General features: G+C 50.7%; 1 protein-coding gene across 4 annotated transcripts in view; it reads right to left on the bottom strand.

The window, feature by feature from the left end:
- Positions 1–3,177: 3,177 nt before the first annotated feature.
- TNRC6C (trinucleotide repeat containing adaptor 6C) overlaps positions 3,178–23,761 on the bottom strand; it is a 113,345-nt gene continuing 92,761 nt past the window's right edge. For all 4 annotated transcript variants that reach the window (XM_055575245.1, XM_055575247.1, XM_055575246.1 and 1 more), the window contains 12 exons: positions 22,535–22,681; positions 20,342–20,461; positions 17,266–17,349; positions 16,838–17,066; positions 16,346–16,513; positions 14,582–14,773; positions 14,000–14,143; positions 10,581–10,697; positions 8,517–8,711; positions 7,730–7,800; positions 7,089–7,228; positions 3,178–5,012 (listed from right to left, as the gene is read on the bottom strand). In XM_055575245.1, the coding sequence (XP_055431220.1) occupies positions 4,652–5,012; positions 7,089–7,228; positions 7,730–7,800; positions 8,517–8,711; positions 10,581–10,697; positions 14,000–14,143; positions 14,582–14,773; positions 16,346–16,513; positions 16,838–17,066; positions 17,266–17,349; positions 20,342–20,461; positions 22,535–22,681 (1,968 nt within the window). In that variant the 3' untranslated portion in view covers positions 3,178–4,651. The remainder of the gene's footprint in view (positions 5,013–7,088; positions 7,229–7,729; positions 7,801–8,516; positions 8,712–10,580; positions 10,698–13,999; positions 14,144–14,581; positions 14,774–16,345; positions 16,514–16,837; positions 17,067–17,265; positions 17,350–20,341; positions 20,462–22,534; positions 22,682–23,761) is intronic.

The following is a 23,761-nucleotide window of genomic DNA, read 5'->3' as shown; positions in this document are numbered from 1 at the left end:
TAGCTTCCTCTGTGCTCCCACCTGTCCTGTTTTCCCTGGGCTTGGGAGGAAAGAGCCACCTCCTCCAGGAAGTCTGCCTCACCTTCGGCCGTCCTGGTGGCACTGAGCTTGTTCTCTAGTGAGGCGCTGGGACGGTTTGCTCCCCTCTGGTGACTCTGGGCTCACAGGGGACCAGGTGAACACCCGGGGAAGGGCTGGCTCGAGCTCCTGGTGGAGTCGTGGCCTCCAGTTTTACACAAGTTCAGGATGTCGTGTGTGTTCTGATCGTCCGTGTTCTGAGCTTCACTCTTCCTTTAGCCCTTCTTCTCCTGACGCTGGTCCTCCCGTGCTCTCTTCCTGGGTCTTCTAGAGAGGCCGGTCAGAGCCAGGAGCTTGCCGTCTTGACCTCCGGAGCCAACCTGGGTCCTGTCTTCTCGGTAAAATGTGGCCGAGGCCCCTAGGAGTGTAAGAGAGAGAGACACTCGCTCCATTGGTCTCTGAGCAGAAGTCACAAAGGACGTTTAGGCTGGTCTTCAAGAGGATATCTTCACAATCTCGATGAGACGGCAGAACTGGCGCTGAACTTGTGGTCGTGGCAGGCGATCCTGGGGTGGGCCAGGGAGCCAGTGCCGAGTGCTCGGGCTCCTGACTACGGCCTGGAGCCCGTGGGTACAGCTGCTGCTGTACCCAGTGCCGCCACCTCAGCAGTCCTGGTACAAGATGAGATGCAGTCATCTAAGGCTGGGGCTTCCCTGGAGGGCCAGGGGTTAATACTTCCCCTTCAGTGCAGGGGCTGCGGGTTCGATCCCTGGGTGGGGAACTAAGATCCCACGTGTCTCTCGGTCAGGAAACCAAAACATAGAACAGAAGCAATATTGTAAGTCAATAAAGACTTTAAAAATGGTCTGCATCCCCCCCCCCCTCCAAAAAACCTTATGGCTACTTTACTGAAACAAAAGAACATCTCAGTTCAGGCACTCAGTCGTGTCTGACTCTTTGTGACCCCGTGAACCGCAGCACACCAGGCCTCCCTGTCCATCACCAGCTCCCAGAGTCTACCCAAACCCATGTCCATTGAGTCCGTGATGCCATCCAACCATCTCATCCTTCGTCGTCCCCTTCTCCTCCTGCCCTCAGTCTTTCCCAGCATTGGGGTCTTTTCAAATGAGTCAGCTCTTCTACGACCAACAAAAAACCTTCACTAAAGACCTTCACTACTCTTTTCTCTCTGAATATTTATTTTTTTAAAACAATATTTATTTTTAGCTGTGCTGAATTTTCATTGCTGCGAGGGCTTTTCTCTAGCTGTGGCGAGCAGGGGCTGCTCTCTCGTTGCAGTGCTCGGGCTTCTAACCGCGGTGGCTTCCCCTGTTGCGGAGCACGGGCCCGCGGGCTTCAGCAGCTGTGGTGTCTGCTCTCAGTAGCTGTGGCCCACGGGTGTAGCTGCTCCTCGGCATGTGGAATCTTCCTGGATCAGGGATCAAACCCATGTCTCCTGCGTTGGCAGCTGGATTCTTAACCACTGAGCCACCAGGGAAGCCTTCTTTGGATATTTCTGATACCCAAACTGGGCCATGGGTTGAGCGCGAGCAGCAGTCCTACGCTGCGGCCGCAAGCCACGGCTGCCCCAGATGGTACTGGTTCCTGGACGGAGCAGGTGGGTCCAGGCGGGTGGCTGGCGGGGAGCCCCTAGGCGCTACTGTATTTCGATGACTCGTAATAAGATTTTGGTGTTGAATGCAACATCCCAAAACAAATGGTAAAATCCTAGGTCAGGCAACTGAAACATGGAGCGTACCTACTTACGTACGTAAACTTTAGAGGACAGCATAAAAAGGCACAGGGAATTTCTTACACACAGTGGGACAGCTCTCTCTCCCAAAACATACAAAGTGAATATAGATGACATTCCTCTTTGAAAAATAAAAATAAAAAACGCATTTATTCGAACAGCCAAGAAAAAAAGAATTGCCATTTATTAAGATTCAACAAAGCATTGTACTTTTGAAAGCAACTTTCGGTGCATTTTCTTCAACAATCACATTCTATGAGGAAAAACATTAAAAGCCACAAACTTGTCTTTTAATCTCAGAGTTACAGACGTCTTTAATTCGAAATAAAAGGTCAAAAAACAAAAAAAACAAAACCCCAACAAATCCCACCCCAACAACAACAAAAAAACAAAAACGGAGAGATTCTTTACTTCCATCCCCAATTTAAAAATATCAGTTTTCTACAACTTGATGCTAAATGCAGCATGGGAAGCTGTATGTCTAGGTGCACACGGGCACGCACGCACGCACGTATATTTGGTGTACATGTGTGGGGACGTGTACATCAAATATACCGAGCGCATGTAATGGCAAATGAGATGCGCTTACTCTGAGGAAGGTCTGTTTAGCTAAATACACTACTGAACTTGAGAAAAAAGTCTCGAACCAGTTTGTGCATAGTTCATGATCCTCTATAAAACCAGCTTTTGTTGATCTGCAATTTTGCAGGAACTTTTTTTTTTCTTTTCGTTTTTTGTCTTTTTTTTTAATTGTTTTTTGCTTTTTTGTTTTGTTTTGATAAAACCATTAAAAAGCTAATTAAAAAAAAATGTAATGCACAAGTTTCCTGATCAAGCAGGCAGGGAGCACATGTTCATATATATTTTTTTTTTTAAACATACTTGAGGGTATGTTACTCCATTGTCTCTTTCTTGCAAAACAAAACATTGATCATTTTTTTTTTTAAACATAAAGCAATTTTTAATATATAAAGCACTCTTCGAACATCTATTTCCTTTGAGTCCATTATTTGGTACATACGTAACTGCTACACGTTAGAGATTAGGTATCTTTCTTCTTTGTGGTTTTTTTTTTCCTCTTTTTTCTTATTTTTTTTTCCTTTATTTTGTATTATTATTTTTTTTAATAACATCTTCAGTGCTAGGAGTTGGGTGACGAAACACATGAAATGGTGTGGAGCTGTCCCTCGGGAACCCTGGTTTTCCTGAGCGCGCGTCCGCGTGTGCAAGACAGTGACCACAGCTCGTCGCCTCGACGAAGGGGACCGTCGGCGAGTCCACGGCGACGGCCGGAGGGGAAAGCAACACTGTTCCATCCCAGAGCTCTGAAGCAGCGGATCTGCGTTCTGAAAATAGGTTTCTTTACGACAGAAGTCTTTTTTTTTTTTTTTCTTTTTTTCTTTAAATTCCTTTTTAAAATTTTTTATTTTTAAAGTCTGAAGGAGAAAAAAAAAAAAAAGTCTGTAAACAGGTGGGAGCCCTCACCACTGGCTCCGACGAAAGCAGTCACAACCCACGCCCAAGTGCTTGTCTCCGCTCCTCTCGAGGAACCATCCATCCTCTGCAAGGATCTATGGCCACAGTTCAGCGAGTTTTTTTTTTTTTTTTTTTCCTTTTTTCTCTTTAACTTTATATTCCAAATGGAAAAATGGTGCAATACTCTGGTAATAATTTTCTTGCATTAGTCCACGATAAAAAGCTGCTAAAGGTAGGTATACATATTATTTCTCCAGAGATATACACTGTAATTTTTTTAAACGCAATTAACAGAGTCCTTGAGTAAACATTTACACATGAATTGTCACCGGCCCTGTCCTGTGAATTTTCTTGAACATATAGGATTAGCTAGAGGAAGGGCAGGGACACTCAGTGCAAAGTTAGAAGCTAATAATAAACAACAAACATTTGACCAATGCGCCAAAAAAAAAAAAAAAAAAAAAAAAGCACATACTGAATAAAAGGGAAAACCCACAGTTACACCCCTCACACACTTAGCACATGAACACAGAAAGCGCGCAGGCACACACGCACACGCACACACACGCTTGTTTCAACACACACACACACACACACACACACATAGGCTGTCAACTTAGAAATGTTTCCTAGAGCCTGTTTCTGCGTACTGATGTCAAACTGGAAGTGTAGAATTAGAAAGTGTTCACATTTCATTATTGGCCTGCTGGATTCAAGTATTTGCATGTTTGATATGTCTTTTTTTTTAACTTTTAAAAAATATTTTTTTTGGGGGATTAAAAAAAAATGACATGAAAAAGTAATGAAACAAGGGTAATGTGCATAGGCGGACCCGTGGGGACAGAGAGCAGAGCACAGACCGCTCCTTCTGCGCGGCTCCCAGTCGGGGCCGCCGACCGCGTCCCGGTGGCGGACGCCAGCTCCCCCTGATTACGGGACCGCCTCTGGTAATGTGCATAATCGTCACAGGCTCGTTTTTAAATAGGCTTTCTCGTCTCCCTCCCTCCCTCCCCACCCCTCCCTCCCTTGATAAAATAACCCTTTCCAGCCCACAATCTGAAAAGTGCCCTTCATGATAGAACTATTCTAAGCAGCTTTTATACTTAAAAAAAAAAAAAAATCAAAATGACAACACACCGTACAAACGTAAGACGACACCAAATAAAAAGCTGTGAGAAGCATCCTGTCGTGACACGTGACGCTGCCCTGGCGCAGCCGCACTGTCTCGGGGACAGTTCGCAAGGCCTGCGTGTGGCCAAGGCTCGTCTTCAGTACTGGACAGAGGTACTCGAAAGGGCTGCCGGGCGGCTCCGGTCGGCGGGGTCCTCAGCAACACCCGGGCTGGAAAGGGTCAGCGTGTCCTCCTGAAGCTGGTGACCGTGGCACCCGCGGGGCCCCCCGGGGCTAGATGGACTCCCCACTGAGAAGGTCGCCAGGGAGCAGCGTGTTCAGCGGGGTGGGGCTTCCGATGACCCTGCCGTCGTCACTGCTGGGGGGGCCCCACAGGCTGCTCGAGTACTGGGGGACCCCGCCCCACAGCAGGTCGCTGCTCCCTTTGCCGGCCAGCCCCGGGGCATTCCAGTGGCCGGCGTCACTCCGCACCAGGCCGTGGGCGCTGCCCGAGGTGCCCAGCCGCGTCTGGCTGGTCCCTGGGCTGGGCTGCCAGCTGGAGGTGGGTGGCAGGGCTTGGCCTTGGGCTAAGAAACGGTTCACTTCTTCTTCGCCAGCGAACTCGGCCAAGATGGTAGTGTTTCCCAGAACACACCTGGAAGGGCAGGGCGGCAACGGAAATAAGGGTTGGTGTTTTTGAGAAGATAACACAAACTCAACAAATCCTTAGCTACACTAACCAAGAAAAAAAAAGAGGACACAAAATCAGAAACGAAAGGGAGGCAGCATAACTGACAGCACAGAAATACAAATAGACATCTGAACCCCTTGTTTAACATAGCAGTATTTATAAATAGTCAAGATATGGCAACAAGCTAGTAGTCAACCAAGAAAATGTGAGGGGTGTGTGTGTGTGCATACACAAACACACACACAGACACAGACACACACACAGACACAGACACACACACACACACAATGGACTACTGTTCAGGCACAAGAAAGAAGGAAATCCTTCAACAAAACAGATTAATCCTGAGGACCTTATGCTAAGTGAGGTAAGTCAAAGATCAGATAAATACTGCACGATATATTTTATTTGGAACCCCAAAAAAGCCAAACTTGTGGAAACATTTGGGAGTAGAATGGTGGTTTCCAGGAGCTGTGGGTGGGGAGATGGCAGAGGCTGGTAAAGGGTACAGACATGCGGTTAGATGACTAAGTTCTGGGGAGGGAAGGTGCAGCCTGGTGACCACAGTTAAAAGTTCTGTATCATTTATGTCAAAGCTGCTGATAGAGCAAATCTTCAATGTTTTCACCACAAATAGGAAGTAATAATTACGTGCCCTGGTGTGCTGTTAGCTCACATGGTGGTGAGCATTTGGCAGTTACAGAAGCGTGCAGGACAACAGGCACTATGCCTCTGAACTGACACACCGCTGCTGTGCGTCAGTCATATCTCAAAACAAAACAAAAACTCAAAAAAAGCCACAAACACAGAAAGCAGAACGGGGGGCCATGTGAGCAGAGCAGCTGTGAGTTTTCCCATGCCCTCCTTGTTGGCTTTCCCGTGCTGTTGTTTTTTTAAAACAGGAAAAGGACAGCTGGAGGCTTCATGTCACAGGCACCCAGAAACAGTCCAGCAGTTCACGCTTTACTATAGCTGTTTCCAAGGCCAGAGTACGAGCTTTTTCCCCCTGCTTTAGATTTCTAGCAGCTGTGTGGTGGTGGTATCGAGAGCACATTCTTAAGGACGTGCATGCATGGACCACTGAAGGTGGGCATCGTTTAGGGTCAGTGCAGTTCATCGTGGGCTGAAAACAGGCATGACTGATTTCTGGGGCCCACACCTCAAGTGACACTGCTGAGAAGGCCTACTCACGACATCTGATTGCAAGTCCTGTAATCAGGGGAGAGGAGTCAGCTGCAGGGAACACTACTAGGCCCAGGAGTGGGCACTGCCATGTCGCATGCCTGGGGACATCCATGGAGAGAAGCTTCTTTCACCCCTGGGTCTCTCCTGGGGACCCACTCCCTCCAGGATAGGAGGGAGGGGGGAGAGCCTTGGCACTTTGGCAGCAGAGGCAACCGATATGTCACAAGACACCTCTCATGGGGTGAATTGCGTCCCTTCAAATTCATATGTTGAAACCCTGAGACCTCATTGTGCCTGTGTTTGGAGAGAGTCTTTAAAGAGAGAATTGAAGTAAGATGTGCTTTTTGTAAAGAATCCACCTGTCAATACAGGAGACTCAAGAGATGCGGGTTCCATCTCTGGGTCAGGAAGAGCCCTGGAGTAGGAAATGGCAGCCCATTCCAGTATCCTTGCCTGGAGAATCCCACGGACAGAGGAGCCTAGAGGACTATCGTCCATGGGGATGCTAAGAGTCGGGCACGACCGAGCAACTGAGCACACACGTGTGAGGTCATGAGGGTGGCCCTAATTCACTTGGACCACTGTCCCTAGAAGGAGAGGACGTCAGGACACACTCAGATGGAGCAATGTGAAGACACAGCAGAAGGCAGCTGTGTGTAAGCCGAGCAGAGGCCCTGGGGGGAGGTGACCCTGCCCACACTCTGCCGGACTTCCAGCCTCCAGACCGTGAGCCAGTGGACAACGGCGCCCGGGGAGCCTGCTGCGCCTCGGAGGCCCCAGGACCCTCCCGAGGCCCAGGCCGAGCACTGCGGGCCGCAGCCGGGCGGCGCAGGGCAGGGGAGGGGAGGGACGCACATGTGCAGGGACTTCTGGGCCTTGGCGGCCTCCTCCTTGGAGCTGTAGCGGACCACGGCGTTGCCCTGCGTCAGGTTCAGGTGGAACGTGATGAGGGGCCCGTGCTGCAGGCACAGCGTCCGCAGGGTGGAGCCGTCGATCTGAGTGAGGAAGAGGGAGGGCGGTCATCACTCTGCACTTCAAAGACGAGCTTTATGAAACCTGGGTCCACAGTACCCCGGGACGATGTCTGTCTTAAGAGGGCTTCGTATACTGACTGCGATATTAACCTTGTGCACCTTGTCATTCCCCATGTAATTTACAGTCTTGGATATTTCCCTCTGGTTCGTGAGCTGGGCTGTCAGGAGGAGAAAAACCTGCTACAGCTCTGCCCCTCTCCTCACCAGAGCACTTCACCCTGAGCCTTGCGGTCCCAAACCCCGGGATGAGCACAGGCCACATCATCCTGGAGCGGGTGCAGGTGAGGGTGAGTTGCTCTGTTTATCAGGGTGCACTCTTCAAGCCTCAGAGGGGTGAAAAGGCAACAGTTCACCAGAACACAGTTAAATGACCACCGCTGCCCGCACTGCCTTTGGACCGAGCGAGGCCTTGGGTTATGGACAAGGCCCTCGGGCCTGCATACCCCCACCAGCTGCCTGTACCTGGGGTGTGAGGTTGCGGAGAACGAGCCAGCTGCTTGTCCTTCCTGAGGCGTCGGTACTCCAGGCGGAACCTGCGCCCAGGGGGGAAGCCGGTCACCAAGGCTGCGCCGAGTCAGACCGCTCTCCCCAGCGCCCCAGGCCCCCGCACGCGGCTCGCAAAAAGCCTGCGCTCCCAGCCTTGTCACCCCTGGAAACCAACCCAGACTCGGGGTCCCTGCAGACCCGCAGGGGCAGGTGTGGCGGCAGAGACTCGAGAATTGCCGGAAGTCTTGGTCTCCTCCTCTGCCCCTTGCCCCTCTCAACTTTAGAATCAATGCTCTCAACCCACTTGCTGGCAAAACACGCAGACTCGCAGGCTGGCTTCACTCTCAGTGGTGTCAATTCCCTGTGCACCCCCTCATCCCCGCAGTTCAGAGGGGCCCAAGGAAGCCCCCTGGGACAGGGCGGTGTGCTCACACTGGGCGTGGAGTCCCTCATGCTGGGTGAACGGGCCTCTCTGAGGGCTCAGTGTGGCCCCTCAGTGTGTGCTGAGACCTCTGGGACCTCCTGGCTCAGAGCAAAGCTGTGTATGCTAACACCCAGGGCTGATGCTGAAACACGGGCAGCAGAGCCTGGGCCTGGACAAGCCCTGAGAGTCTAGGTACCCCAGCCCCCCTCAGCCCTCTGGGGGTCCTTCTGAAGAAGCTGCAGGACAATATGGTAGGCACCTACCTTCCCTAAGGGGAAAGTGGGTTAGGCACGGACACTCCCACCCCTCACCCATCTGGATGCGAGAATGGACGCGTACCCGAGGAGTAAGAGCTGGTCCAGCCGAGGGGACTGGCTCCCCAGGCAGAGGAAGGCTTGGGGTTGGTTAGCCCTGGCGGGGGCCTTGTGGGTGCAGTAGTGTTTCTGGGCACCTTCCACAGTTCGTGAGACAGAGAGGCTTGCGTGTGGGAGGCAGAGCCAGAGGACCACGTCGATTTGATGTCTGACAGCTTACCTAGAAAGGCGGAGAAACGGAGCACGGGTATTCTTGAGACTGAGAAGTCACAAAGCGTCTGGGGACTCATGCCAGGAGAACTCTGGCTCCAGCAGACTGCAGGACCCGAGGGAAGCACCCCATCAAGCCCCCCAACTTGAGGACCGCAGGCTGTCCTCTGAATTTTTGCCCAGAGACACAGTCTGCCGGTGGCTGTATAGATCCTGCCAGGATTGCTGATACTCAATTTGCTACATGCATCAGACACGAGCTCGCCAGAAAAATAGCACTTTTTTATGGTTCAGTGCTAAAGCTAATTTCACAAATTCTGCTGGGACACGTCTTATCGCATATCAAATTAATCAAGGTCGAGGCCCTCACACACACACATATATACACACACATATATATATACCCTTTGTGCTACTTCTTTAGGTGTCAGTCTCCTAGCAAAGCAACACGCCCTTTGATGTAACCCGCCTGAACTTGCATCTCCCAGCACTATCTCCACAGCTTGGAGACCCGCTCTCTGCACCTGCAGAAGTGGGTGTGGGCCAGGTGCCCCAAGGATTGGCATCTGGGCACCTTGGCTGGGGAAAGCCTGTTGTAAGTCTCTTTGCGGAAAAAAAAAAAAACAAAACAAAAATCAAAGCCTGTGATGACTACTAGCCCTGACCCCTCCTGTGCCCGGGGACCTGACACACAGCTGCCTCAGGAACCCAGGGTGGTGAGGGCAGCATGCAGAGAGGTTGCTGTTGCCCTGCTCCTGGGCCTGCGCTGCAGCGCCAGGTGGGCACCAGCCCCACAGCGCCAGGCGGGTACCAGCCCTGCATGGGGCGCCCCTTCCACCCTGGCTGCTGGGGGCCGACTGCAGCTTCATGACAACAAAGGCTCATTTGAGCACAGGAGTCCCTGATCAGGAAAACTGAAACGCCAGAAAAAAACGGCCCAAGATAATGGAAGATGGTTTTGTTTGCTCATCTTTTTGGCCAAATGACCGGGAAGTTTTAATGGCCTAATACATCCCCTGTGTAAACATGAGAGAGAATAAACATTAGAAGGACTAGAAGTAATCCAGAAGTTCTTGCTCTCTTTTTTAAATAAGATGCTAAATTACAGTGGAACTACTTTCTCCCCGAGGCACTGGTATAAAGAGAATTCCTACAGCATTCTGATGCTGGTTTAAACAACAGCTGGACAAGAAGGTTGGTGGAATGCGGAAACACAGTTGAAGAAACTTATAAACAACACACTCTCTTTACTTAAATTCCACATCTTTCTGCAAACCTATCCACACTGTATGTATGTCCACATCTCTTTATATCCTTGTCTTAACATTTCCAGGTAAAAATTCCTTCAGAGTTACTAGGACAAACAAATTAATTCTCAATTCTCCTTTAAGCCTAAAAGAAATGTCTTACTGGAAAGACTTGTAAAGCCTACAGTGAGAGGAATAACCCAGGCACCGCATGGATCTGAGCGATGGGAGTTAAGTTGATAACAGCAGTCCCCAGCAGCTGCTGCCTCAGGTCTGTGAGTTTTATATACCCCTGGTTTTGTGGTCATAAGAGGATGGTTGGGGGGAAGTGGGAGGGGAGGGGGAAGCAGACACGTTTAGGCAGTAGCTGTATTGCGTCTCGTGCTGGGGAGCTTCTATAACCCCAGGATCTTTGTGACAGGAGGTGTCAACGTCCCCACTCCCCAGAGAAGGGGTGAGCAGTGCCCGAGGCCCCATTTCTGCTCGGCAAAGCTCGGGCCCACTCTCCATCACTCCATGTGGCCTCCCAGCTTGGAGGGGAGCAGACAGACCACCAGGAAAAGCCAGGCCATCAGTTTTGTTTGGAGACAGAGATAAAAGGCGACCTGCACGTTGAGAGGCCAGGTGCGTACCTGCAACAGTAGGAGCGGGCGCAAGGCTGCTGAAAGCGCGACTGTGGCCGGAGGCAGCGAGCGGCCAGGCACTCGAGGGAGGCAGCGCGGCGTTCTGAGATGACGGCGGGGAGGACCCTGCAGAACCAAAGGCGGCACCTGAGAAAGGCGTGCACAGGCCTGCGGGGCGAGCCACGCAGCCCAGGGGGGAGGGGCCTAGCGCCCAAGAAGCAATCTCCAAGGCTGTGTTTACGGAAATGGTGGGAAATGAGCGCGTGACAGGGCCGCGACCACCGTGAGGACAGGAAGACACAGGCGCACTGTGCCTTGGGGCACCCGGGCCTTGAGAGAGGCCCTGGGGAAGGGGCTGGGGTGCGGGGTGTTGGAGACCAGGAAGCTGGAGAGGAGAGAATGACCACAGGGTGTTTTCAACAACACGTCAGGGTTTGGAAGGATCCCATGGATTTCCCCTTCCAGGTAAGATAAAAATAAAAACTCAGGGCAGACCTCCATCTTTTCATACCTCCAACAATACCTACAAAACTGAATAAAATGAAATAAACCTCCAAGCTTCTTGTTACAGATTTTGCCCTAAAGAGACTGGTCCTTTCCCTGACTCCTTGCCCAGGTTCGTATTTCTCTCTTGAACACAGAAACATCCGGGAAACATGTACTGGCAACCGCGTCGACGTGAGCCACCAGGTCTCCAGACTCGCCCCTCCTGCTGTTGAGGACCCTGTTCCTATCCTGGGAGGGGGCTGACGGGTGGGCCCCCCAAGCACCCCTGCGGTGCTGTTTCCGCATCACCAGGTCTGTTCTCTGAGGCAAGCAGGAAGCAGAGGAAGGAGAAGGATGACGCAGGGTGACAGTGTGCTAAAAACGGGATGGACCAGAGCTCTTAAGACGCGGGAAGGGACTTGGCTGGTGTGTGGGAGCTGGCTTGGAGGGGACGGGGCACAGAGCAGTCTGGTAGTCGAGTTTACCACGAACAGAATCTCAAAAGACATGCGGCCCCCGATGCAGGGCCCCACCTGGGACGGTGTGCTGAGCAACCTCAGGAGTGTCTTTCACAGGGACCGCCAGGTGTGTGGCACCTCCCAGGCTTGTGCAGTCTACAACCTGCACGGCTGCTCACGGCAGCCCTGCTGTAACTGACCTCCTCAGAAGAGGGTGCCAGAGCTGAGGAACGCAAGAGTGTATTTGTAATCTGCAGGTCTTTGATTTTAAAAGACGTCAGCTCTACTGACAACCTAACCTTAGTTCCTAAACCCTCGGCTTCTATTTACCAACAAAATGCAATCAACTCGAGATTCCAAATTATAGACTATTTAACCCAACATGGTACTTCTTTTATAGTTAATGGTAGAGCACTTGGGTTTTAACAGTGTTCTAGTTTGACGTTTTTAGTGCAATAGTGGAATCTATCCCATAAAATGATGGCTAATTTTCCTTTTTAGTATCAATTTGTCAGGCAATGGCACAACTGCATTTTACCATCTGGCTAATATTCACCTCCTAACGGTTAGCACTATAAATAATACCCAAACAAATATGGGGCTAAGTGAAATTTTAATACCAAATCAGAGCTAAACACCAATGAAAATAAAAACCAAAAATGTAAATAAAACCCCAACACCTAAGGTACTCAATAAAAGAAAACAGAAAACTCCATTAAGAAAATATGTAAAATAAATAAGCCAACATCAAAGAGGTTAGTGGTGTTTCTTACTCTTTTTCTGTCCAGGGCATATTTTCTCAATTTTTTTTCCTTTGTATTTTAGATTAAGCTAATCACTCAAGAATACGACAGTCTTTTGTGGCTGGGTCCTGAGCAAGCTCAGCCCCTGGGGTGCCTGAAGCCCCTCGCGTGTGGGGAACACAAGGGGGTCCCAGAGAGGGGCGGTCTGCAGGGTCTGGCCACGGCCGTTTACTCCTGGCCCGGAGGCCGTGGTGCTTTCTGTAAACAGGTTCTACATAGAGATCCGCTCCTCTGCTCCCTCCTCTCAGATAACACCAGCAGGTGGGGGCCCTTTCCTGGGCGAGGCCTGGTCTCGCGGTAGAGCTGCCTGGGACTCGCCCTTGGGTCACACAGGGCACTAGAGGCTCTGTCCTGCTGACGTCCCATTGCCGCCAGGGCCTCGGACGCTTAGCTTTCCTCTGCCCTGACATCTGTCTCGACTGCTCGGCTCTGCCCTCAGGACTCCCCTGCCCTCCAGGACGCCTGTGTCGCTTCACGGCACACGTGTGTAAAGGTGGAGGTGGCCTGCGTGCCCCAGGTGCCAGGGACCGTGGGCTGACACTGGACGCCGGTCAGGAAGCTCCACTCTGTGCTGAGCAGCCTTGACTCTTTCTAAGGCCTTCTACTGCCCGGATGGGCACGCTCACCCACCCTCCACAAGCCCAAACACACTGAATCACCCCTTCGCTCGGCAGAGCCCTGCAGCCACACGCAGCGTCCCAAGGGGCGAGTCTCCCCCAAACCCTACCACCTCAAACAGGCTCCAGATCCCGTAGCCTCGAGCCTCGCTTTCTCACTCATCCGTCCCAGCCACGGGGAGGCCTGCGACCGCCCTGCTCTGAGGCACTGCTGCCTTGCCACAGGCATGCCCTGCGTTAGATGGGAGGGCGGAGGTCTACGCCGCCCTCCGACCTGAGCCACAGGCATGCGTGGCGTCCTATCACTTCAAAGAACCACTGACGAGAAGGCCTCTCCCCACAGGCCATACGTTAGCCAGAAAGCTAAACTAACGTTCCGGGAAATACCCGAGTGGCCTTGCTAGTGCTGAGCATTGCGGGTAAGCTGGCTGTTCTTTCTGCTACTAGAACGCTGAGGAGAGAGGTCTGTTAGCCCTGGCACTCACAGAGCGTCTGCATCTGTAGGCCTCAAGGGAAGGCGAGCTACTGCCCTCCTCAGTTCTGCAACTGAATCTGCGTTTATGTTCTGTAACCTCACAGCTCAGCTCATCACTTTTGCCAACTGGATCCTCAAGCCTAAACAGGGTGTGCCAAGCTTTATAGCATCAGGAGTTTGTGCCAGGAAAAAGGACCTGAGGAATGACTTCAGTCTTTTTACCAGACATTTTGAGGAAAGGAAAAATTGCCTGAGATGGATGAGTAAATGGCCAATTCACTTCCAGTTCAAAGAGATTTCAAGTGGAAACCTTTTTCTTAAAAAGCCTGATGGCTAACATTGTTATTTTATAACAAGAGATGTATAAGCACCGTGTATTAATAAATCCAGCAGGGACACAGAGCCCAAAGCTATCTCCATTTTCCAATAAGCACTGGTCGACTTTTCCTTATGCTGCGTCTGATGGTGAGAGAGTTCCCATCAGATGTGTCTGACACTCCCCTGCCTCGCTTCCCACACCCGCCTGCTGCCCAGAGCAGAATGCCCGCACAGAGAACACCACACAGATGTGGGCAGGGCACCCCCTCACCTCCACTCTTGAGGAGGTAGCGGTTGACATCCTGTATGGTGGTGTTGATGGTGGGCCCGGTGGGGACACTTCCAGGAGTGACGTCGGGGTCATTCTCCGGATCTATGTTCTGAAGTCCTTTCCAGGGAACACCAGGATGGAATTCTGGAAAATTTCAAATGTGAGTATTAGAGCACCTTCGTGTTGCTTCATGATAATTTATGGAAATGTTTATAGTCTGCTAATTCAGAGGCACACTTTAGACTTCCTTCAGTAAAGCATCAGTCCTTCGGAGCAAACTAGGTACCAGAACTAAACTAAAAACGTGTTCACGCGGGAGTATAAAGCCCAGACACATTTTGAGTGGATGGAACACAGCACCCCCCGGCCCTTCTCTTCCCACTGATCTGAGGGCTACAGAAAAGCCTGTGATGCCAACAACACCCACGATTTATCTGTGAAGGTACTGCCAATAAAAAAGCCAAAGCCATGGGGTTCGTGCTCCCAGGATGCTGAGCTCGGGTCCTGGTTCTCTCGGGCCTCATCACTGCCTCGGGCTTGGCTCGAGTCCTGCTGACACATGGAAGCGCTGCGTGCTCTCACCTGGGGGCCAGTTGATGCTGGAGCCGTTTGAGATTTTATCACTGTCGGATTTGGCACGTGACCAGCTATGGGGAACAGCTACAGGAGGGCTGGCTGGTGACTCGCTGCTCTGGATTAAATCGTACCGGCCATAGGAGTCGTCAATGGAGGACTTGGCTGGTGGTCCGATGCTCAGACCTCCAGGGATAGCACCTGGATGGGGGGCAGGACACAAAGAGCCGAGTGAGCGGGCGCCCCCGGCCCCGGGGCTGGGCCTCACCCTCTCCTGCCAGCCTCCCTGTGGCCAGCGCTCTCCAGGGGAAGACTGGACCTTGCAAGACATGCTATTTAAGAATTCCTCCAGTTTGTCATTTGGAATTCTCGATAAATGCACACCCACACCATGGCGGAGCTCTCTGGGGACAGCCAGTGAGTGTCCGTGGTCAACTGCTGTCCTTGCTGTTGTCCACGTCCCTCCCCTCATCTGCTGGCCTCTGTGTGGCCTTGGAGGCCTAACCCTACCTCCCCTGGCGACTGAGCACTCTCCTCCAAAGAGAGTGCCCGGATAGCATGTGATGATTTTCCTGTAGAACTAATCATTAGGGAGAATTTTTTCTTTTTAGAGTGCTTTATATCAAGAGAGAATTATGTTCCCTATCAAATTTCCTTTGCTGTTTATGCTACCAGGAAACTAAGAGCTAAATTCAATGCTTAACAGTGAGATCACTGCCTATGGTTATTAGCATTTTCTTTTTTTTTTTTTTTGGGCTGAGTGGCTTGTGGGATTTTAGTTCCCAGACCAGGGATTGAACCTGGGCCCACGCAGTGAAGTGTCCAGTGCTAACCACTGGACCTCCAGGGAATTCCATGGTTATTAGCATTTTTGCTTTTTATCTTTTCTAAGCATTAGATTTTCCTATTGCATTTAATCATTTTATTGAAAAAAATTTTCTTTCAGACAAATTTTTGGTTGAAGATACAGATGTACGTTACAAGTGTGCAGCCATGACCTGTATTCTTTGCTGCTCTGGGGCACTTTTAATTACTTCTCGATTAGTAGCTAAGGTGTGAAAGTTGAGGCGTCAAGAGATTTGGTCATTGACTAGATAGGGTGTTACATACTCTAATGAATGAAAGATATATTGCTGTTGGTTAGTTGCTAAGTCATGTCCGACTCTTTAAAAGCAATGGACTGTAGCCTGCCAGGCTTCTTTCTCTATTATTATTGAGGCAACACTGGTTTCTAATGTTATCTAAATTCCACGAGTACGACACTGCATTTCAACTTCTGTCCACACCACGGGGTGCTCACCACCAACTTTTGGTTTCCACCCATCACCACACAGTTGACCCCCTTTCCCTATTTTGCGCTCCACCCACCCCTTCCCCTCTGGTTACCAATACTCTGTATCTCCATGTTTGTTTGGTTTGGCCTTTTGAAATATTTTCTGTTCAGATTTCAGCACTGAATTCTTAGACTAGAAATGCAGTGTAAGTAACAAAGGGCTTCCCAGGTGGCACAGTGGTAAGGAATCCACCTGCCAACGTAGGGGACACGAGAGACATGGGTTTGATCCCAGGGTCTGGAAGATCCCCTGAATAAGGAAGTGGCAACCCACTCCAGTACTCTTGCCTGGGAAATTCCATGGACAGAGGAGCCTTGTGGCCTACAGTCCATGGGGTTGCAAAGAGCTGGACATGACACACACATAAGTAACGAAATGAGGATGATGAGCAAGTAGAACAGAAGTGACCAGACCCTGGGGCTCCTCAGCTTGGACATACCATGCTTGCTGGGGTTCTGGTCGAGCGGAGAAGCAGCACCGGGTAAGTTATCCATCGGGTTGGGGTGAGTCCACTGAGGGAGGCGTGACTGGGACTGAGACGGGTCCTTCACCGATAAACCACCAGTCATGTCCATGCTGCTGACATTCATGTTTGGGTTCAGTCCAGCTAAAAAGAAAAGCACTATTAGGACATGTCTGCTCTTCCTCCAAATGATTACTGTCTAACGCTCTCCTAGAGAAGCAATCTAAGTCTTAATTCATGGCCGAATATTTAACAAAGTGGAGACTCCACTACAGTGGGGGTGAGCTCGGCCTGGAGCTCCCGCTGGAAGTATCTTCGGAAATTTTATACTGAAAACACCTCTGGGCCCAGCAGACCCCGAGCTCTGCACGGACAGTGAGCCCTGCCCTTAGAAGGAGCCCTGAGGCAGCCTCGCTCGGGCTCCGCTGGAACGGCGCACGCGGTGGGTGCATGCAGGCCCTGACTTACCGAGAGGGTAGGGGGCGAAGGTGCTGGGTGAAGACTGCTGCTCTTTGGTCTGCAGCTCAGGGAGGCCGGGGGCCTGGGGGTGGGGGGGGAAGCTGTCCAGGGCCGATTTGCCTGCAGAGGGGTGCAGAGACAGGTGCGGCGGGGGCGGCGGCTTCACGAGCAGGGCCTGGGCCAGCTGGCGCTGGTGCTGCTGGATCTGCTGCTGCAGGTTAGTGATTGTGCGCGCAACCTGCGGGTTGGCGGGCGGGGAATGACGAGCGGTCAGTGGGCTGGGGGGCGGCGCCTGGGCCCACCTCCACCCCAACCCAGGTGACCCCGGGGGCTTTCTCCAGGGGAGGCTGCCTGTCAGAGCCATCAGCAGTGACAGCCTAACAAAGTCGGGGGAGGGGGTGGGCAGCGACCCGGCTCTGTTGTCTGGGGGCCCCTACTTGCTGCTCCTGTTGTCTCATGGGTCCGGAAACGTTCCGCTGGGCCTGTAGCATCTGCTGCTGGATCTGTAAACGTTGGTATGCCTGTGGATGGCAGAGAAACATCAGCAGACTGCAAGACAGCCACCAACAAGGGGTTTGACTTCTGCACATTAAAGAAAAAATGGCCCAGATTCGTTGGTCCCCTTACCATGCTGTGTTTTAAGCATATTTTGAGGCATTTTCAAAAAGAGACACATCTTTCTAAAACCTTTTTTTAAGTGTTTGTTTATTTATTTTGGCTGTTCTGGGTCTTCACTGCTGCGTGTGAGCTTCCTCTAGTTGTAGCACCCAGGCTGCGCCCTGTGGGGGCTTCTCTTGTTGCAGCGCCCAGGCTGCGCCCTGTGGGGGCTTCTCTTGTTGCGGCGCCCAGGCTGCGCCCTGTGGGGGCTTCTCTTGTTGCGGCGCCCAGGCTGCGCCCTGTGGGGGCTTCTCTTGTTGCGGCGCCCAGGCTGCGCCCTGTGGGGGCTTCTCTTGTTGCGGCGCCCAGGCTGCACCCTGTGGGGGCTTCTCTTGTTGCGGCGCCCAGGCTGCGCCCTGTGGGGGCTTCTCTTGTTGCGGCGCCCAGGCTGCGCCCTGTGGGGGCTTCTCTTGTTGCGGCGCCCAGGCTGCGCCCTGTGGGGGCTTCTCTTGTTGCGGAGCATGGGTTCGAGGTGCTTGGGGTCAGCAACTGTGGCGCATGGGCGTAGCTGCCCTGAGACGTGTGGGATCTTCTCCAACCAGGGATTCGGACTCATGTGCTCTGTATTGGCAGGCAGATTCTTATCCACTGGATCACCAGGGAAGTCCTCCAAAACCTTTCCACTGCATAGACTTTGCTTGATTCAAACTAAAAGAAATGAGGGGGGAAAAGGTTTTTTCTTCCTTATAAAGATGCAAGGTGTCCAGAATGGTTCAGACAGTGTGGCAGGATGGTGGTGAGCGGCTGCCCCAGACAGTCACAGAACAATACACATTCCAGGGCACATGGGCAACCGGGAGCCGTGTGGGGTCTCAGTCCACAGGGAGCCTGAGATCCAGGCTTGTGGCACTTCCACCAGCCTGACTCCGGCCACAAAGCTGGTGAGAACGGTCATCAGAGAGTCTTCCCACAATGATGCAGAAGGCTGGATCCTCTGTTTCTAAAGTTGACTGAATATGGTAATTTTTGTCCTTACAGCATGGATTTTTGGGGGATGTTTGGGGCAAGAGGATTTATTGAAATAGGATCCAAACAGAAGTAGAGATTATATCATGAAGCCTCATTAATCCGTAAATCAGAGGAATAAAATGCCTAGCTGAATCCTTAGAGGCTCTAAAGCTTAACCTTAGGATGCATAAAACATCATTTCACCAATTTTTCTGGTAGAAAAAGTTAAAACGCCATACACTGTTTTTAAAATGGAACACACGAAATGTAAACATACTTCCAATACTTTCTTGGGATCTTTTACATGACAGGGGTCAATAAAAACTATGAATAAGGGATTCCCGAACGTCAGTACTGTCGAGAATGAGCTCAGCCGAGGTCAGAATCCAGCTGTCCTGCACTGCACCCAGGAGGAGGGTGCTGTTCTCCTCTGTAGGAAGAGTGCTGAATAGCATGCATGCTTCTTGGTTCCTCCCTGTCCTCCCCTGAGGTCAGTGGTCCCTTCCTGGCGCTGATGGCCCTGGGGCCTTACACCACAGTCCATGAGGCTCCTTTTTCTTTTTTTTGATGTGGACCATTTTTAAAGTCTTTATTGGATTGTTACAATATTGTTTCTGTTTTACGTTGGCCATGAGGCATGTGGGATCTTGGCTCCCCAACTAGGGATCTAAAGTGCACCCTCTGCACTTTAGAAAGCGAAATCTTACTGGACCGCCAGGGAAGTTCCCGAGGCTCCCTTTTCTGAATGAAGTCCAGTTGTGGCCTGGAACCCAGGCCCAGGGCATTGGGTACTTCATTTCGGCTTGTCCAGGACACTCACACCCTACCTGGCCACCACCTGGGACCAGACACGCAGACTGGTCAGATGTGTGCCTAACAAATGCTAAAGGGTCAGGACTGAGAGCCTGATCCTGTAAGGAAAGGTTCCCCTATAAGGAAAGGCTGACATCAAGGTTTTGCCTCTTTGAGCCTTTTCTTTTCTTCCTTCATGACTCCTGATAATTCTCTGCGAGATGAAGCTGTTGGACAAGATGTCTAAGCAAATCAGGTGTCAACATATTAAAGAAAGAAACAAACGCTGGGTCCGTCAGGGAATATAAATTCAGGATGCATCAAGGGATACAATGCCATGGTGTTACATGGTAAAAGCAAAGCCTGCTGAAAATTAAAAATTCAACGTATTTTAAACTATAAAACTCTCAAGAAGTATTAGACTACATCAGCCTTTCTCAAGAGGGATTCTGAGAGAATTAAGTCCTAATCTCTGAGGCAGATACTGTACATAATGAAGTAACTTGTCTTTTGCTTCTAGAATGGTATCTATGTGTATCAGCCTCAGAAGAATTTAGACAAAATCCAGGAAGTGATTTGCTGGTTCTGTGTTCGGACGAGGAAGGCTGGCTGAGCGCTGACAGACGTGCCTGTCAGATGGGGAGACGACGATCACGAAGGGGCCAGAGAATTCACAAAGCCTAGTGGAAATGCCCTTGAGTGAAGAACTTTCTAAATCTTTATTTATTAAAATATTACCCTATTTATTTGGCTGTGTGGGTCTTAGTTGCGACACACAGGCTCCTCAATCACTGTTGCAACACGTGTGACCTTTTTTTTTTTAAAAGTTTCTGCATTTGAGCTCTTGGTTGTGGCATGTGGGGTCTAGCTCCCTGACCAGGGATCGACCTAAGCCCCCTGCATTGGGAGCTTGGAATCTTAGCCACTGGACCAGGGAATGCCTTTAATAGTTTACCAACTTCATGAAAGTCTCAGTGACGTTCCCTGATGTGAAGAAGAGCATAAAAGTGTAACTACACTTATGAGCTGGTGTGTGAGTTCCTGGTTCACGCCTGTGAACACGTGGAGAATGCCCTTCCCACGTCCTACAACCCGAGCAGAGCTGCCCTGACTCACCAGCTGCAGCTGATAGAGCTGGTTCAACATCGTCATATGCTGAGGATTAATTGGCGAGGTTAATAGTGCAGGGTTGAGACCAATGTTTTTTGCTGCAAACTGCAAAAGCTGTGCTTGAACCTGTTAACACAAAATGCGCCATTAGACATGAACTCTATTCAAACATTTACTCGTCTGTGTAGTTTATCAAGATTCAAAACTGACTGACTGAATGGCAGTTGTATTTGTCTCATGAGCGAACTTCAAAAGCCATTAAAATATGTACAGACATTCCAGCATTAGTAGTTAGCACATTTTAGCAGAGAATGTAGAAGGAAGAAAGGAAGGGAGGAGGGGAAGGAGGGAGTGACAGAAGGCAAGAAAAAGATGTCTTCCTCCAAATACTTTAGTTACGAATGAATGCTCTAAGGTTCTGTGTTACTCCTGTCGGTTACTGATTCTGTTTTCTGTTGAAGTGAAGATGAGCGGGCGTCATTCAAGGCCTGGAGACAGTGAAGGCATGTTCACTTCACTATGCCTTCCTGGGAGGAAGTTCGAGGCAGGCTTCTGCGTCTCAGACAGGCACCTGCGACCAATCCCCATAGGAGCTCGGTAGGCGGCGGCACCACCTGACCAGAGGGTCCTTGTTACAGGGCGCGCAACGACCCCTCCTCAAGTTTACCGGCTCAGGCAGTGGCCTCTCCCTGCTTGAGGGACAAGACATTCCTCTTGGGGGGCCCAAATGCCCAGGCTCCGTGTGGCACAGGCACTCACGTGACTTGCCAGCCCTGATCGTGACTGTCAGTCTTCCTCCCCGCTCACCTGGAACTCACTGCTCTGCGCCGTCAGGGGCCTGGCACTGGCCAGCTCGGTGCTCCCCACTGTGTGCTTTGTACGTTTATCACAACGTTTACACAAGGTGATCTTAGGTAGTACACAGAAGGGCATCTTTTACTTTTATAGTCATCTAACATGTATCAGGAAAATGCTGATTTTTCTATTTATGATGGACATGTAAAGTTTCAAGAATAAATTTATCTAAGCAGGCAAGTCAATTTAGAGAAAACACATTAAGAGCCTTCACTTGAAAGAAAGGCGCACAGATGAGTGATCTTCAGGACACGCTGGTTTGCAGAGAGTGGGGAAGGCTGCTCCCTGCCTCCAGGCCCCTCTCGATGGGGTGGCCGAGTCACCAAGTCCAGGTGGTGGGACGTTAGTGGAAGGGGTCTGTCTCTCATCTTTCTTCCTCCTGGGACGTGGCTCAGGCAGAGCTGCTGCTTTCTGCACTGCTGCCTGGGTAAGAAGTACCTGTCTATCTTGTCTGAGGGTCTGTATTTCAGGGCCTCTTTGTTGTAGCGGCTAAAGAGTGTATCTTAAGAGTGTATTCTGTTTACAAAATTTAACTATTCTTTTACCCAGATTTCAGCCATCTCAACTCTGTGCATACATATCAGGTTAAACAATTACAGAGTAATAAGTGTGGTGGTGGTTTATTTGCTCAGTCGTGTCCGACTCTTTCTGACCTCATGGACTGTAGCCTGCCAAGCTCCCTCTGTCCGTGGGATTTCCCAGACTCTAATACTGGAGTGGGCTGCCACTTTCTTTTCCAGGGAATCTTCCCAACCCAAGGATAAAATTCTATGATTTACCATTTTAGTTTATTATTGAGCATTCTTACAAGGGGTAATGAGGACTGTAACATTATAATGAAAACCTCAGCCCAAAGTCTAAAATAATGGAATGTTCTAAAAGTAAACGATATTATCATGAAAAAAGTTGACACAATGCTTTACAGTTACAAAAAACAACAACATCCTTTTTCTGAATTCTGTTTGCTTTCTTTTTTTAAATAAACGTAACTAACAGTCTGTAACGCAGGTACTATCATATGTTGTCCCGTTTAGTTTGTCACTGAAGCATTATTCAGTCCTTCACTGATTCTAAGAAGTTTCTTTTACATCCTAAGCAATTTCATGAGCCTCTTTGCTCCCCCACCAGTCTAGGGCGATTCAGCGGGTTCATCTGAATAAGCTTCTCGCGACCAGGACAGACGTCCCGGCGCTAGTGTGTGCCACTGGCCCAAGCGCTCTGACAGGAGGGGGCCCGGTCCTCGGGGAGGGGTCTGGGCACGCCTCCCAGGGCAGGAGGGTCGGGTGGACGGGTTCACGCGCGAGGGCTGGCCCGCTCTCCCTGCGACGCGGGCGCCAGTCTGACCTGAGGGGATAGAAACTGAGGCACTTGAGCACGGAGACTGGGCTGGGAGGAGCTCAGGGGCGGCACGGGCGGCTGCGGCGGCTGCTGCATGGTCCTGGCGGGCGCTGCTCCGCTGCTGCCAAACATGCCCAGATTGCCACTCGGTGTCTGCGGACGGGGAGGGAGGGGTGGTTACATCGTCACTGCAGGAGCAGGCGGGGTCAAAACCACACCGGCTTCCTGCCATGCACAACTCGCACCAGAGGGAAGGCTTAACAAGGGCTGTCCACAGCATGTCCCAGAAGGGTCCTCCGACCCAGGTGAAGGGCGGCCCCCACAGGACAACTGCTGCCCCCCCTGAGCTCATAGCAACAGCAATACCAAGGGCCCAGTGGCCAGGCCTGGCACCATGAGCAGGGCTCCCCACGCCCCGTCCCAGAGGTCTCTTTCCTGCCCCCTCCATCTTCCATTTTTGTTATTATTGTTATTAAACTGATGGGACTTAAAAGAAAAAAAGTGCTGTTCAGACTTATGGACACAGTGGGAGCAGGAAAAGCTGGGATGAATTGAGAGAGTAGCATAGAAATATATACATTACCATGTGTAAAACAGATAGCTAGTGAGAAGTTGCTATATGACACAGGGAGCTTAGCCTGGTGCTCTGTGACAACCCCAGGGTGAGATGGGGTGGGTGGCTCAAGGGGGAGGGAGCATATGTATAGCTCAAGGGGGCTGATTCATGCTGACGTATGGCAGAAAGCAATACAACACTGTAAAGCAATTATCTTCCAATTAAAAAATAAATAAAAAAATAACAACACAAGACATACGCACTAAAAAAAAAAGAGAGAGAGAAAATACAGATTAAGATAATGATTTTCAATATAAGTGAGGTTTCTTTTCCACCAAAAGCCCCATGATCCAAAAAATAAAAAAGTACTGTTCACTTATGGTTGCCGAGAAGGAGGACTGGGGGAAGCATATTTAGGGCGTCTGGGGTGGGTGTGTACACACTGCCGTAAGTAAAGTGGGTAACCAACAAGGACCAGCTGTGCAGCACGGGGACTCTGCTCAACCTTACGTGGCAGCCTGGACGGGAGGGGAGCTGGGAGGAGATAGACACACGCATATGCATGGCCGAGTCCCTTTGCTGTCCACGCGAAACTACCACAACATTGTTAATCAGCTATACTCCAACGTAAGATAAAAAGTTGGAAAAAAAAGAAATGCTGTTCAAATTGGGTACAG

Source organism: Bubalus kerabau, chromosome 4 (genome assembly GCF_029407905.1).
Source record: "Bubalus kerabau isolate K-KA32 ecotype Philippines breed swamp buffalo chromosome 4, PCC_UOA_SB_1v2, whole genome shotgun sequence".
NCBI classification, from domain to species: Eukaryota; Metazoa; Chordata; class Mammalia; order Artiodactyla; family Bovidae; genus Bubalus; species Bubalus kerabau.
This window is presented reverse-complemented; position numbering and strand designations above follow the sequence as displayed.